Source organism: Atta cephalotes, assembly GCF_000143395.1.
Source record: "Atta cephalotes unplaced genomic scaffold scaffold00067, whole genome shotgun sequence".
NCBI classification, from domain to species: Eukaryota; Metazoa; Arthropoda; class Insecta; order Hymenoptera; family Formicidae; genus Atta; species Atta cephalotes.
Genome location: NW_012130131.1, coordinates 955,393 through 969,427, shown reverse-complemented (window position 1 = coordinate 969,427; position 14,035 = coordinate 955,393). Strand labels below are relative to the sequence as shown.

At 31.6% G+C, this 14,035-nt stretch overlaps 2 protein-coding genes across 2 annotated transcripts; one reads left to right on the top strand and one right to left on the bottom strand.

Moving 5' to 3' along the window:
- Positions 1 to 1,004: 1,004 nt before the first annotated feature.
- On the top strand, positions 1,005 to 4,244 carry LOC105623887 (ribosome biogenesis protein BOP1 homolog). Its single transcript, XM_012205259.1, is given in 8 exon segments — positions 1,005 to 1,100; positions 1,291 to 2,121; positions 2,225 to 2,900; positions 3,018 to 3,227; positions 3,308 to 3,585; positions 3,654 to 3,819; positions 3,822 to 4,020; positions 4,091 to 4,244. Coding segments are annotated over 8 exon segments (2,610 nt in total).
- A 585-nt stretch (positions 4,245 to 4,829) lies between these two features.
- On the bottom strand, positions 4,830 to 6,972 carry LOC105623886. Its single transcript, XM_012205258.1, has 3 exons — positions 6,866 to 6,972; positions 6,312 to 6,635; positions 4,830 to 6,222 (listed from the first exon to the last, which is right to left on the bottom strand). Exons 1-3 carry the CDS (start codon positions 6,970 to 6,972, stop codon positions 4,830 to 4,832), a joined length of 1,824 nt encoding a protein of 607 aa, XP_012060648.1.
- Positions 6,973 to 14,035: the final 7,063 nt, after the last annotated feature.

Below are 14,035 nucleotides of genomic sequence, written 5' to 3'. Positions count from 1 at the left end.
AAAAAAATACTGTAATCAATAAAACTAGTATAGCCAAATAAGTTTTATATACGCGTTTTAAGCACACATAAGAGTGACAAATTTTAAATTCAATCCATTTTTCGCATTAATAAAAGAATATGTAATAAATGACTGATACATGAAACGAATAAATTATTAAGAATATAAAACAATAAATTGTTAAGAATAAAAAATTCTTAACAATAAATTATTAAGAATTAAATAATGCAATAAAAAGGTATGTTAATTTGTTATTGTGAAACAAAATTTTTTTTGTAAAATATAAATATTGTAAAGAAAATAATTCGTAAAAAATTTGACTTAATTTTTTTTAGCTCTGAATTTTAAAAATTTTTGAAAATTTAAATTTTGGTATTCTCGTTTTTATATTTGAGTCTCTGTGTAGTCTCTGATTAACTTAATCGATCGATTATTATATTTACTTAAATTATATTTACTAGGAACTTAGCATTTGCTGTTCATAATTGACCAATCACGGTTGACACTTCAGGCGACTTTTACACACCTTGCGAACAATAAAAGGAATAAGGAATTAGGAATAAAGAATAAATAATTTCAACCTATCAGAAATCGTGTATTCCGATGTATCCGATTTTTGATAGGTTAAAATTGTTTATTCTGGTTATGTTCCGATAGCTATGTCGAAAATATTCTTTTTAGAGTTACAAGATTGATAGCGCGGTAAGGGTATGTCCACACAAACTTGCATAGCCATTAGCCGCATAAACGTATACATAAAGAAAATTATTCAATCATTTTAAGTTCGTTTTTATAGGAGAAATACGATTGGATAATTTTCTTTATGCATACGCATTGGCTCGTTATTTCTTGTTGTCTGTGCCTATTTATTTAAGCCTTAAGATAGCCAACAGATTGCGCATGTGCCAATAGATAGCGCATCTTCAGTGCTTCATTGTGCTTTATGCACGTGATTGTACCTAACCTTATACGTTGTATTAAAATTGTATTTAATTTTGAAGAAAATGGGACAGAAAAAAGTTTCGAAGAGGAAATATGTTAATTCGAAATTAAAAGAAAATAAAAATGAAACTAAAAAGGATGTTTCACATAACGCAAAGGTATTGTTTATTATATTATTTATTTCTGTATATTCTCTTGTTTATTTTTTTTATCTATCTAATTCAATAATATTATATTAATGTAATTATTACGTATATGTAATTATTATATTAATATTAATGTAATTATTAATGTAACATATTATAATGAAATATTAAATAATATATTATATGTTTCCTAATTACTTAGAATTCTGATATGGAAGATTTGATAGCAGCTCAAATTAATGTTGACGAAGATGCTACAGATGATGAAGTAGAAGACATAGTTATATCTAATTCGGATGAAGAAGTAGAACAAGACGAAGTTATATTTGATTCAGATGAAGAAGTAGAACAAGACGAAGGTATATTTGATTCAGATCAAGATAATGATGATTCGGATAGCGATAATTTGGATGAAGATAGTGATAATTCAGATGAAGATAACAATGATTCAGATGAAGATAACGATGATTCAGAAGATATTGAGTCAGAAAATAGTTATGAGGAAGTACAAGAAGATTCACTAATTAAATCAAAAGATGACAAATTAAAAAATAAGAGTAAAAATAAAAAACCTTTAACATTTAAAGACAAGACATTGACAAGAGAAACTATACCAGTAATTAACAAATTAAGAAATAATAAAAATAACAAGAATTTTGATAAAGCACAAATGCATAAAGATGAAGCACATAATGAACAAAAAACTAACATACCTACTGCAAATGATGAAGATGAATATGTATATGATAGTTCTGATGAAGAAGATATTCGTAACACAATTGGGAATGTACCATTAAAATGGTATAATGAATATGATCACGTTGGATATGATTGGGAAGGTAAGAAAATTCCTAAACCTGAAAAGGGTGATGAATTAGATAATTTTTTGAAAAGAATGGAGGATCCTAACTTTTGGAGAACTATAAAAGATCCTCAAACTGGTCAGGATGTTGTACTGAGCGAAGCAGATATAGATTTAATTGTAAGAATCCAAAAGCAGAAAATTCCTGATGTTCAATTTGATGAATATGCGGTGAGTTATTGATAATATATTATTTATAATAATTCAATTCATAGATTATTGTATGCTATGTAAGAATGTGGTTTTAATTACTTTTATTTGTTATGAATTGTAGCCATGGGTAGATTGGTTTACTTCTGAAGTAATGAAAACGCCACTTCGTAAATTCCCAGAGCATAAACGTTCTTTCTTACCATCCAAGAATGAAGCTAGAAAAGTATCAAAATTAGTACATGCTCTTAAGATGGGTTGGATGAAGTCTTCTGCCCAAATGCAGAAAGAAAGAGAAAAAAATAAAGGACCACAGTTTTATATGTTGTGGCAGTCTGATGATCAAGCAGAAGAAATGCGTAGAATTCATAAGCATATTCCAGCACCCAAAAGACATTTACCTGGCCATGCGGAGAGTTATAATCCTCCACCAGAATATCTATTTGACAACAAAGAACTTAAAGAATGGAATAAATTAAAGGCAACTCCATGGAAGAGGAAATTACATTTTATACCACAGAAATTTAATTCTCTTCGAGAAGTACCTGCATTTCCAAAATATGTCAAAGAAAGATTTCAAAGGTGTTTAGATCTGTATCTGTGTTCTAGATCATTAAAGATGAGATTAACAATAGAGCCTGAAGTCTTGGTTCCACAATTGCCTAGTCCAAAGGACTTACAACCATTCCCTACAACCATGTTTATGGTATTTAAAGGACATACAGATATGGTCAGAAGTATTACTGTAGAACCAGAGGGTCAATTTATTGCATCTGGTGGGGATGATATGTTATTGAAGAGTGAGTTATTTAGTGTATCACGCATATATTTGCATATTATTAATTTATGTATTGTATGTACAATTGTAAATTTCTCTCATTTTACATGTAGTTTAATATAAATTGTTATTTTAACAGTATGGGAAGTGAATACAAGCAGGTGTTTGAAAACAGTTCCTTGTGGTGGTGTCATTCGAAGTGTTGTCTGGCGTCCAAACCAAGCTATGTCATTGATAGCAGTTGCAGCTGACAAAAAAGTACTTTTGATAAATCCTGGAGTTGGAGATAATCTCATTACCAGCAAAACTGATCAACTTTTAGAGATAATACCACAAAGTGAAATAATAGGTATTATTAATTAAAATTATCAAATTATTTATTATGAAGGTAATTTTCAAATATAACTGATATACTTCATGATGTATTAGTGAGTGACAGGGTTCAAAGTGCAGTACAGTGGGAGCAAGTGAAAGGTGATCATTGGAATAATGGAGTTAGGATAATTCTGAATCATTTTAAAACTGTAAAACAAGTAACATGGCATGGAAAAGGAGATTATTTTGCTACTGTCATGCCAGATGGTCAAAATAGATCAGTTTTGATTAATCAGCTATCAAAACGAAGATCTCAATTACCTTTTAATAAATCAAAAGGATTAATACAATGTGTGTTATTTCATCCGATTAAACCATATTTATTTGTTGCAGTAAGTATTAGCAATTGAAATATACAGTAGTATTAATATTTCAATTTTATGTAAATTATCTTTTCCAGACACAAAGAAATGTAAGAGTATACGATCTTGTACAACAGGTAATGGTTAAAAAATTGTTGTCCAATTCACAATGGATATCGTCAATGGATATTCACCCAGGTAAGTTATTATACGTTTTATTGTGGATTATGTTTAAACCATATAATCATCATTGTGCTATGAATTTTTAGGAGGTGATAATGTCTTGGTAGGGACATATGATCGCAAAATGCTTTGGTTTGATTTAGATTTCAGTAAAGAGCCTTATCAAACATTGCGATTACATGGAACTGGCATACGCGCCGTAGCATTTCACAAACGATATCCTCTGTTTGCTTCTGGAGCTGACGATAGGGCACTAATTGTATCTCATGGAATGGTGTACAAGTAAAATATCTCTGTATACTCATTGGCATATTTAATTTTATACATATATGACTTATATTTTTTTTTCCAGTGATCTTTTACAAAATCCATTAATTGTGCCATTGAAAAGATTGTGTAATCACGAATCATATAATGATTTCGGTATTTTGGATGTCATATTTCATCCTATTGAACCATGGGTATTTTCCGCTGGTGCCGATTTTACTATAAGAATGTATACATAAATGCATGTCAGAATACTTTATAGGTCATTACCACTGTGAAAAAATTCATTTGTCATATTTTTCCCCAATTTTAAAATAAAATACATATCTATTTTTTGTGCACTTTTTTACTTCGTATAAATTTCCTTTGTAATAAATATAATTACATAAATTGTAATTGCACATAATAACAAAATGTAGGAACTTATATACTTGCATTAAAATTATATTGGATTGTCCGGAAAGTTCGTGCCGACTAACCTATATAATTTAATAAATGTATACTAAAATTAAATTTTCTGCGTTTCAATTTTTCTTCAACATCGGCACGAACTTTCCGGACAACCCAATACTTATAAATATGAGACATTTTATTAAACTTCATTTTTTTATAACAAATGCCCTATCAGTTAAATATATAGTTATTACAAAAAGATTAAATTATTTTACAAATGTCTACTGTTCTTGTAAAATAATTAAAATGTAAAAGTAAATAAATAACAATTGTGCTAATTTATATGCTAAATTGTGACACACACTGATGGAATTTTTCTTCCTTCCCTAATATGTTTATATCCTATTTTTTAAATTGATTATTATAACATATTAAGATAAAGGAGAATGTCCCAAACATTGCCATTCGGGTTCGCCGCAATCACAAGTGCGACCCGCATGTCGAACTTGGAATACAGTAACGATACCTCTGCTATCGTCAAATCTACATGTAATGTGCAGATCATGTATTAAAAAGGTATAGAATTGATTACCTCCCCATCTTTGCCTTAAATACACTGACCTAGGATCTTCCCTTAGTACATTTTCTATAGCTTGTTTTTGCTCGTCAACTTTATCATCTAAAATTTCATTTAGTTGCATCAAAGCGCGTTCGTTGAAAATTACGGATAATGTTGCTGTACGAGGTTGCGAAATCCAATCTGGTATTCTTATATCAGAAAAATTACTCTCTGTTGCTACATTCATTGATGTAGATGATATAGCTGTTGCAGCGTGAATATCCGGTAAAGTGCGCGAGGGTGTCAAAATTTGAGACTCGAGTCCTTCTTCTCCATCGGGTGCTTCGCGTATTCCCATTCTCACAGGAGAATTATCGACTCTCGCATGTAATACATGACGATTGACTAAATCTATATCGGTACCGCACACCGTATTTGGTCCATCTGCTCCATCCAATAATCTAGAATTACGTAATGTCTGATTTTCAGTATAATTAATTTCATTATCGTTATCTCTTTCTATTCGCGTTGAATCTGTATTACTGGAATTATTTATATCTATTCTATGTACTCTATTATTTAAATCTCTAATAGAATCTATTTGTGATTCGGCTATTAAAGTTGCATTTTGTTCGACAGATGGATTCAAGTCTGATCTTGTGTTAGATGCTCTATTTTGAATAAAATATGCTCCTCTATGCACATCTACATTAACGTCATTTTGTAACCAAGTGTTAGCATGAGCTTCTGTCAATTGAGAAGATTGTTGTCTCGCAATATCATAGTCATTGAGATTGGGATAAGCTTGAAATTCTTCTGCTTGGAGTCTCAAAGCTATTTCCTCGTCTCTAGAAATATCAAGCTCAGTCTGTTCGTCATTGTTGACGTCCGTATCATTATTAAAAGAGTCAACTGATTGGTCTTCGCTCAAGTTGAGAGTTTCTTCCATATTATAAAACACATCTGAGACATTGACATTATTTTCTCTTAATCTATTGCCTAGTTTTTCGATATGTAACGGACTATCATATTGTGGTATATATGGTTTTATATCCAATACAGGAGTCTGATTAATCATGTCGACTCCTTCAAAATAAATTGTATGATTTTCAATTTTTAGTATCTTAACCAGACTAAGACCAATAGGGCATGGTCGATGTGGAGAACGTGTAGAAAAAACACCTGTTCTTATTCCATTCAATCTCGGTGGTGCTACCTTTGCACGAGTGTGTGTCGAATCGTTTCTATGAAAGTGAAATAAAATCCTATTGGAAAGAAAAAGCAAAGAATATTATTTAAGATTTTATTAAAAACATTAAAATTATACTGTTTTAAAGAATTATGGTTCTTTTACCACATATGGGAAAAATCTTGCAAGCCTTGTAAGGCATGATCTGGATTGGTAAATATAGAATTGTAAAGTGTCAACTTTCCTGGTACTCTTCCACATATGCCAGGTTGTCTAGGAGTTGCCCTTTTATTTGGAAACCAGGTAGAAATAACACCGATAGGTTTTAATTTAAGAACATCTTGATCTTTACTTGTGCCAGGTTTTGCTTCTTCCGAAGATATTAGTTTAGACTGTGATAGGATTCCTCCATGTTTTTGTAATTCCAACAAACGTTTGATATTATCAACATCTTTATCAAGTATATACCTCAAACTTTTTACTTGTTGTCTGCAATATTAAATCAAACTATTTTTTACAAAGTTTCCTTAGTAAATTGGAGTTTGCAGCATTGTAATTATATTATCTTTTTATTCAATGTAATATCATAATTAGCATTTCATATTATAATATTTTATATTAAATGTAAGCTACGCGACTATATGAATATTATATTTTTAAAAAAGTTAAGAAAAAATGATGTTATATGCTCAAAATGAAGAGAATTTTTATGACAGTACCTCAAATTATTAATCTCTTGCCTAGCTGTATTCAATTGACCGAGCAAATAATCGGCACTTATACTAGAATTTCGGCAACTCAAATCCATATTCGTTGTCGCTCGCATTTACACAATATTATTCAATATTTACTATTCAATTATTCCCTTCTGTAATAACAGATACTTTATTGGGTACGGATAACCCCTACGTTGTCTATGGAGTTTCTGCCATTGCTACCTGCCCATTGTTCCGTGTATTTCAGAGGCATCGGAAGTTCAATTAATTTTCAATTTCCGGATTCTGAGGTAAGGCGCAACAGTATCGTGATTTCTAAGGCTACATTTTCATGCTGACACTCGACGCTCGATTCGAAACAAGTCACATGATCAAAATTGACGAATATCAAGCATCATAGCCGCAACACAAATCTCGCATAGTTGATTTTAGATTAGTTGATTCGTTTATGCACTATGCGTTATGCATCATGCAAAAGGCTATAACACAGACTTTTGCATGATGAATAACGCATAGTGCATAAACGAATCAACTAATCAGAATGGAAAAGAAGAATTTCGATTGGTTGATTTCTTTATGCATTAGCGTTATGCAAGAGTCTGTGCTGCGGCCATAGCATAATGCATAGTGCATAAGGGAATCAATCGATCGAAATTTTTTTTCTATAAAATGGGAGGAAAGGAAAAATTCTGATTAGTTGATTCGCTTATGCACTGTACATTATGCGTTATGCAAAAGTTTATAGTTTGTTCGCGTCGCATACTTCAAATTAATCCAGAGAGCATTTTGGATCACAAGTAAGATGGCGGTTGGAACAGTTGCATTTATGTGCTCCAATGTTCAGTGACACGAACGGATTTAGGACAAGTGAACATGTCATCTAATCTAATCCGTCAGATAACCACTCGAACATCAGATATGTGCCTCGTTTCATTTTGAGTATTTTGTGTTACCTCGATTATTTGAAAAGTGTTTTTATATAAAATAAATGCGTTTTTAATAAATAAAAAAGTTATAAATTAAAATATCAAGACTTTTTTAAAAAATGAGCAAATGTAGTTAACTAATAAAATTCGTTTTTCACATTTATCACATTCGTATAACGCTATAAATTTCAAACATTTTGACTTACAAAGTCTTCATCAATGATAATAAAGAAAACATATTTATGTAACCTCATCCAATGTCAACAAACTAACATATAATATATATAATCAAAATTATCGCTCTAGGCTAATCTTATTTAGTTATTCCTGCGTTAAGATATTACGGATCGAAATAAATATCAAGTCAGAAGTTTGAAAATCCATAATTGTAAAATTGTGTTTAACTGATTCTTCGATTGTTATCGAGAATCAGCTCAGTCAACAATTTCATATAAAACGTCATTCCGAACGAAAATTTCTTCAACTATTCTATTACAATATATTCTGTACAATTAAATCAAATCAATTTCTGATTAAAAAATTATTATATTTAATTCAATATTGATGAGAATTTATTTTTCACTTACGTTAATTCATATAGAATAATCAATCCATCATGTTACACTTACTTTTCTATATAAAATATTATATTATATTTTTATATTATATTATATTATATTTTATTGTATTAATATTATTTTATTTTATTTTATTATTCTTTTTATTTTATTTATTTTATTTTATTATTTTATTTTATTAATATTATATTATATTATTATATTATATTTTTATACTATATTTTTATATTTATACCAAAAACGCATTTATTAAATGAATTTGAAATATTTTTTTCAATATGAACATTTTCAACCATTACGCATGTGTGCGTAATATGTCCCAATCGCACCACCTTCTGAGATGAGGCAAATAGAGTATGCTCTTAATTGATCCATATAGAATAAACTCTAACGCGACGCGAATCTAGTTGCCATACTGGTTCCGATGATGCGAACGTATTGGAATACGTTGGACATGTTGGAACGTGCGACGTGACAAACTTTGTGTTGCGCTTCAATTTGATCATGTGACCTGTTTGATGCTGAAAATGAGCATCGAGCATCAACATGAAAAAGCGTTACAGTCGAACAACCTGGAGAATGCTCAATTGTAGTTGGTTGATTCTTACATTCCGGTTTAAACTTTCGGTGGGAAACTAAGTCAGTGTCTCTGGCGACAAAAAAATGGGCAAATTCAAGCAAATTGAGAATTGAGCCTGGTGAAAAGGATAAGATTCTGAGCACAAGAATTGTCGTAACACTTACTTTAGAGACTTATGTTCATTTCCATCAACGTAGAGTAACTTTAATCTCGGTTCAACTTACTCTTCGTACTTCGTAACTTTTAGAATTAGAAAAAGACAAAGAATAAGCTAAACCGAGATTAAAGTACATTGGTGGAAACGGGCATTAATTTGTAAGTAAAGCCCATTCTACAATGCGGTAGTAAGACTGTCGTAAGAGGGAGTAAAATATAGCGTAAAGCATTAGGAGTAAGCAAAATAGGTTATTCCCATTTCGTACGCTTTTACTACCAGCCAATCAAAGCTTATTATGAGAGGGGCGCGAAAAAGGTGCAATAAGACCTGTTCTACAACAGAGTCGCAAGCCGTAAACGGTAATTAACTAATTATAATTAAGTCTGAGAAGAATAGTCGACTATGATTGGTTAATTTCTTTTTTTTGTTTTGCGTAGGAGGGAAAAATTTTTACAAACCCTAACCGAAAGGATGCCCCGGCTGTGTCAAGAGATTGGTCGTCGGCTTCATCCCCCCTCCGGCTAGGAAAAACGTCCAGGGCCCGAATTCACCTGGGTGCGTTGGATTCGCACACCTTGTGATCGCACGAATAAGATCGCTAAGGGGTACACTTACCAATTAAAAATCCTTTTTCTACAAATCTACCACAAAAGTTATGCAGGAGGCTCCGGAATCACCTATTCAGTATGTTGCAGGACCTCTTCCTCTTTCCAAGGATTAATACATAGTTACTCCGGGTATCTACTTCTTCCTGAGAAGTCCCTTGGGAGGGCTTTCCTCAGGATCTAACTGACTAATCCTATATCTATCTATATTCCCAATAAAAATTCGGTTAAAAGAATTCTACTATTCCCACACGAATACATACACGAATGTTATTATCCATCCAGTACACATAATACATTTACATACAAATATATATATTCAAAGTTCATTAATTTCTTAATGATCCATCCCTCTATCTTTTGAAAGGAGTATCGCGTCTGGTCTATGTCTGAATCTACGCATATATGTTGAAACGCATTTTTCTCGTTTCCTTTCCTCTTTCTTCTTCCTAATCATCACCTCTTCGCAAAATCGACAGAAAGTGTTCCAATTCTCCTCTTAAGATAAGATGTTTTTCATTATTGCTTTCAAAGATAGATCTATAATATTCATCAATTCTGAGCATTACTCATGCCGAGCACTAGGCACACTTGGCTAGGGTGTGCTGTGCTCCCTAATAGTACAAATGTCGATATGTCGACTGTAAGTTGACTTTGCTAAGTCAGGCCTTTAGAGTCGACTTTGTATAGACGTTCTTCTAATATCGACGTCTACTGTGATTTACGCTCATCCAATCTACAAATTCATCCAGTGTCAGCTCTTATAGGCATTTCTTAAGTTTGATACAAAAGAATTAAATTACAAAATAATTTTATATTAAATAATAATAATTTAACAAATAAAAAATTATCTAATATATTTATATCATAATAGTTTCTCAAATTTGTGGATATTTTTTGTCACAGATCTCTTTTTTTGCTAATATTTTAAAAATCCAGATCATGTTTATCATACAAGCAATGATTTTCACGAACAAAATCAATAATTTCAATCAATTATTTCAAATCAATTATTTCATCTACATTCAGTGATTCCATAATATAATATAAGTATATTCATTTATGCGTATAAAAATATTTATTTATCCATACACAAATGTGTCCGAAGGTTATTCATCTAGTCGGAAAAGATGGGAATTGACCATCTTCTATTTCGATAACGACAGCCGACTTGCAACAACTTTATTCGACAACCGACAATTCAGTACAACGCTCGATTCCGACATATGACTGATTGTAGAACAGGCCTAAGTAAGTGTTACGACAATTCTTGTGCTCAGATCCTATCATGGTATGCTCACTTTGCAAGCATCTCTCTCTCTCTCTAAATTTCCGCCGTCTCTGTCTATGAATGTCGCGTCAGGGGGAAAAAGCTGCCAACTGTGAAACACTAAATACGTCATACGATATCTAACTTTCATCGTAACAATAAATGTCAGATATCATATGATGGATGTCGTACGTAGTATGAATCTTATATTTCAAGTACGCTGGATTTATTCGGAGTAACCCCCCGAGCAGCTCCCGAAAGACAAAACGAACAATGCTAATGGCTGCGTTCAGAGGATTCAACAGTTGAACACTCGTTGCTATTGATATATTCTTCCAGATCTAAAATGCTAATTGAATATTCTAAAAGAATATAACAGCGAGCGCTGACTCAACTGTTGAGTCCGTTGAACGCAGCCAATGATAACATGAATAATTTTCGCACACGAAAATGACAGTTTCTCGATCGTGATTGGTTGATTGTATACGAAATTGCTATTTTCGTATGGTATTTATTCAAAAAAGGCTTCAGGAATTATGTCTACTGCATACTGAACGCGATGAATGATAAGCGAAGAACGATATCCAATGAGAGTTTTGCTTTGCATCATTATAAAAAAAAGCAGAGTTTTTATTGGATATCGTTTGTCGTTCATCGCTTATCACGTCCAGTGTGCAATAGACATTACGCCTAGATAACTCACTCTGTGCATTTTTGCTATAATATATGTAATATAACCTATTGTTTCATCTTTTGATAAATGTCTAGTTTACATCGTGCATTTGATACATGTACTAACTAGTAACTTTCTATTAAATTATTTTAATTTCAGCGATGTATTCAAAGAATGATGTATTAAATTGGTGTAATATGCATCAAAATGATTAATTAAGTACACATATCATATATGTGTTTACACATATTGCCGAAATTAGGATTATTCAATAGAAAGTTACTACCTGTATCAAGTGCACGATGTAAACTAGGTTAAAGTTTACTTGTTAGGTAAATCTGGCAATGTAATTGCATAATCTTGCTACTTTCCCAACCGGCCGTCATAGATATAACTACATAAGACAGCAGAAAATTATTTTATTAAATATTTCATACACATAAAATATATTTATTAGATACATATGTACAGGGTGCGTCACCAAAATCCGGACAAATTTCAATTTAAATTTGCCTCTATATTGACCTCCGCCAGAGGTTGTTGTTGGCGTTCGAGAAAATCTGATGACTTCTACTTGTCGAGCTGAAGCAATTCATACAATTTATGCATTCAACATATTTTAGTGCGATCATGGGTGATTCGGCTGGGGCGAGTGTATTCAAAATCATGTAAGAGTTAAAGATACGTAGGGTGCTCAGAATACTTAAAAATTTTTTTAACTTGACATTTCATATATACATATATTATATAATATATATATCGTATTAGGTATAGTAAAAGTAAATAACTTACTTATTTAGTTAAGTAATAAGTAAATAAATAAATAGTGTATTCTTTTTACTATACCTAATATAATACTCCAGTATTACCGAAAAATTATGCATATATTAATATTATGAAAATTTCGGTTGAATATCAGTATTTAATGTCCAATATTAGTATTTGGATCTCGGTTTTGCGTTACCGCTATAGAATATCGGTTTTTAGTCCCTGATTTATATACTACTAAAAAATTAATATATTGATATATTACTACTATTTTTCATATCGTTTTAAATTTCTGAATATAAAATAGTAGATTATGAGAGGTTATGAGTAGAGGTTAAGTTTATATTAGTCATATCATTACAAGAAGTAGAGAAAAGTAAAAATAACGGACCTTAATGACTTTAAGGATGTTTTGTATGTATAATTGTAACAAAAAGTTTCTGAAATTTGATTTTGACGAATATGTACTGTTTTCATATGGTTTGAATAATAAAGATTGTATACAGAATCTTATCATTTACTCATAACTAAAATGCAGAAATGTACTTTGAATTTCTATTGCTAATTATTTCTGAAAAAAATGAAAAATTTTTGACAGTGACAGTATCTCAAATCTATATTTTAAACTCTTATAACTCTTCAAGTTGCTTCACAGTGAATCGATTTCGGATTTTGTTATAAATGTCTGAACATATGTAAGAATAATCTGTAAAATTTTTGTTAAATTTCTAATATTTTAGAAATAGGTATTAAACATTCTTTTTGGTAAAACGTTTTATTTTTCTTTTCCTGCAGAATAAGATTGTAAGTGCTGCTCGAAAAATATAAATTTTCTTTTGTCAAAAAAGAAGATGTAACAGTAATTATTGAATGCAGTCAATTTTAAATTGTCGTCCATGTTCACTGCATAAATTCACTGTGAATTCGTTACTAAAACCGCATGGAGTGTATTGGAGAAACGGAACGTACCCTGCACTCCATGCACTAAATACTCATACGCTTCATGCAAGAAACGCTCCCTTAGTAACAGTTATATTCTCAAAATGGTCACGATGTCGAAACAAGTGTGGAGTATAATCGAAGAATCGCGATCATCGAGAAAGCCTTCGCGCTCAACAATGGAAACAATTCGGTTCTTTGGATACCTGAGATCAATCGTTTATTATGTTGTGGCAAAATATATGGCTTTAAAACAATCCAACGAAGGTTCCAATATGCCAGAGAGGAAGAGTTATTCGAAAGAACCCCAGCAATTGTTGAAAGGGTTTAAGCGCTGATTTCGGATGACTTAGGGCAATCATTGTGAAAATTAGCATCGATTGCTGATGTAAGCAACAATGCGTCGAATCAAGGAGGACCTTCGATATAAATCGTACATTAAAGATACGACAGATGCTCTCTGAGGCTGTCAAGCCGAGTTATTCGCTGCAATCTGCTATTACGTTCTTTGAAAAAACGAAGCGTCAGGACAAATCAGATTCTTTTCTGACGAAAAAAATGTTTATTATTGATGCCAAAATCAATCGGAGGAATGATCGATGGCTTGCCTACAACCTCGTGGATGTCTCTGTTGTTGCCAGAACAAAATTTCCGATCAATGTTTACGTGCTAGGTGT

Excerpts from the sequence above, each read along its gene's own strand:
- LOC105623886 (XM_012205258.1), bottom strand. The coding sequence starts at position 6,972 with ATGCGAGCGACAACGAATATGGATTTGAGTTGCCGAAATTCTAGTATA. Across the intron at positions 6,636-6,865 it reads CAAGAGATTAATAATTTGAG|ACAACAAGTAAAAAGTTTGA; the intron begins GTACTGTCATAA and ends TTAATATTGCAG. Across the intron at positions 6,223-6,311 it reads CAAGATTTTTCCCATATGTG|GATTTTATTTCACTTTCATA; the intron begins GTAAAAGAACCA and ends TCTTTCCAATAG.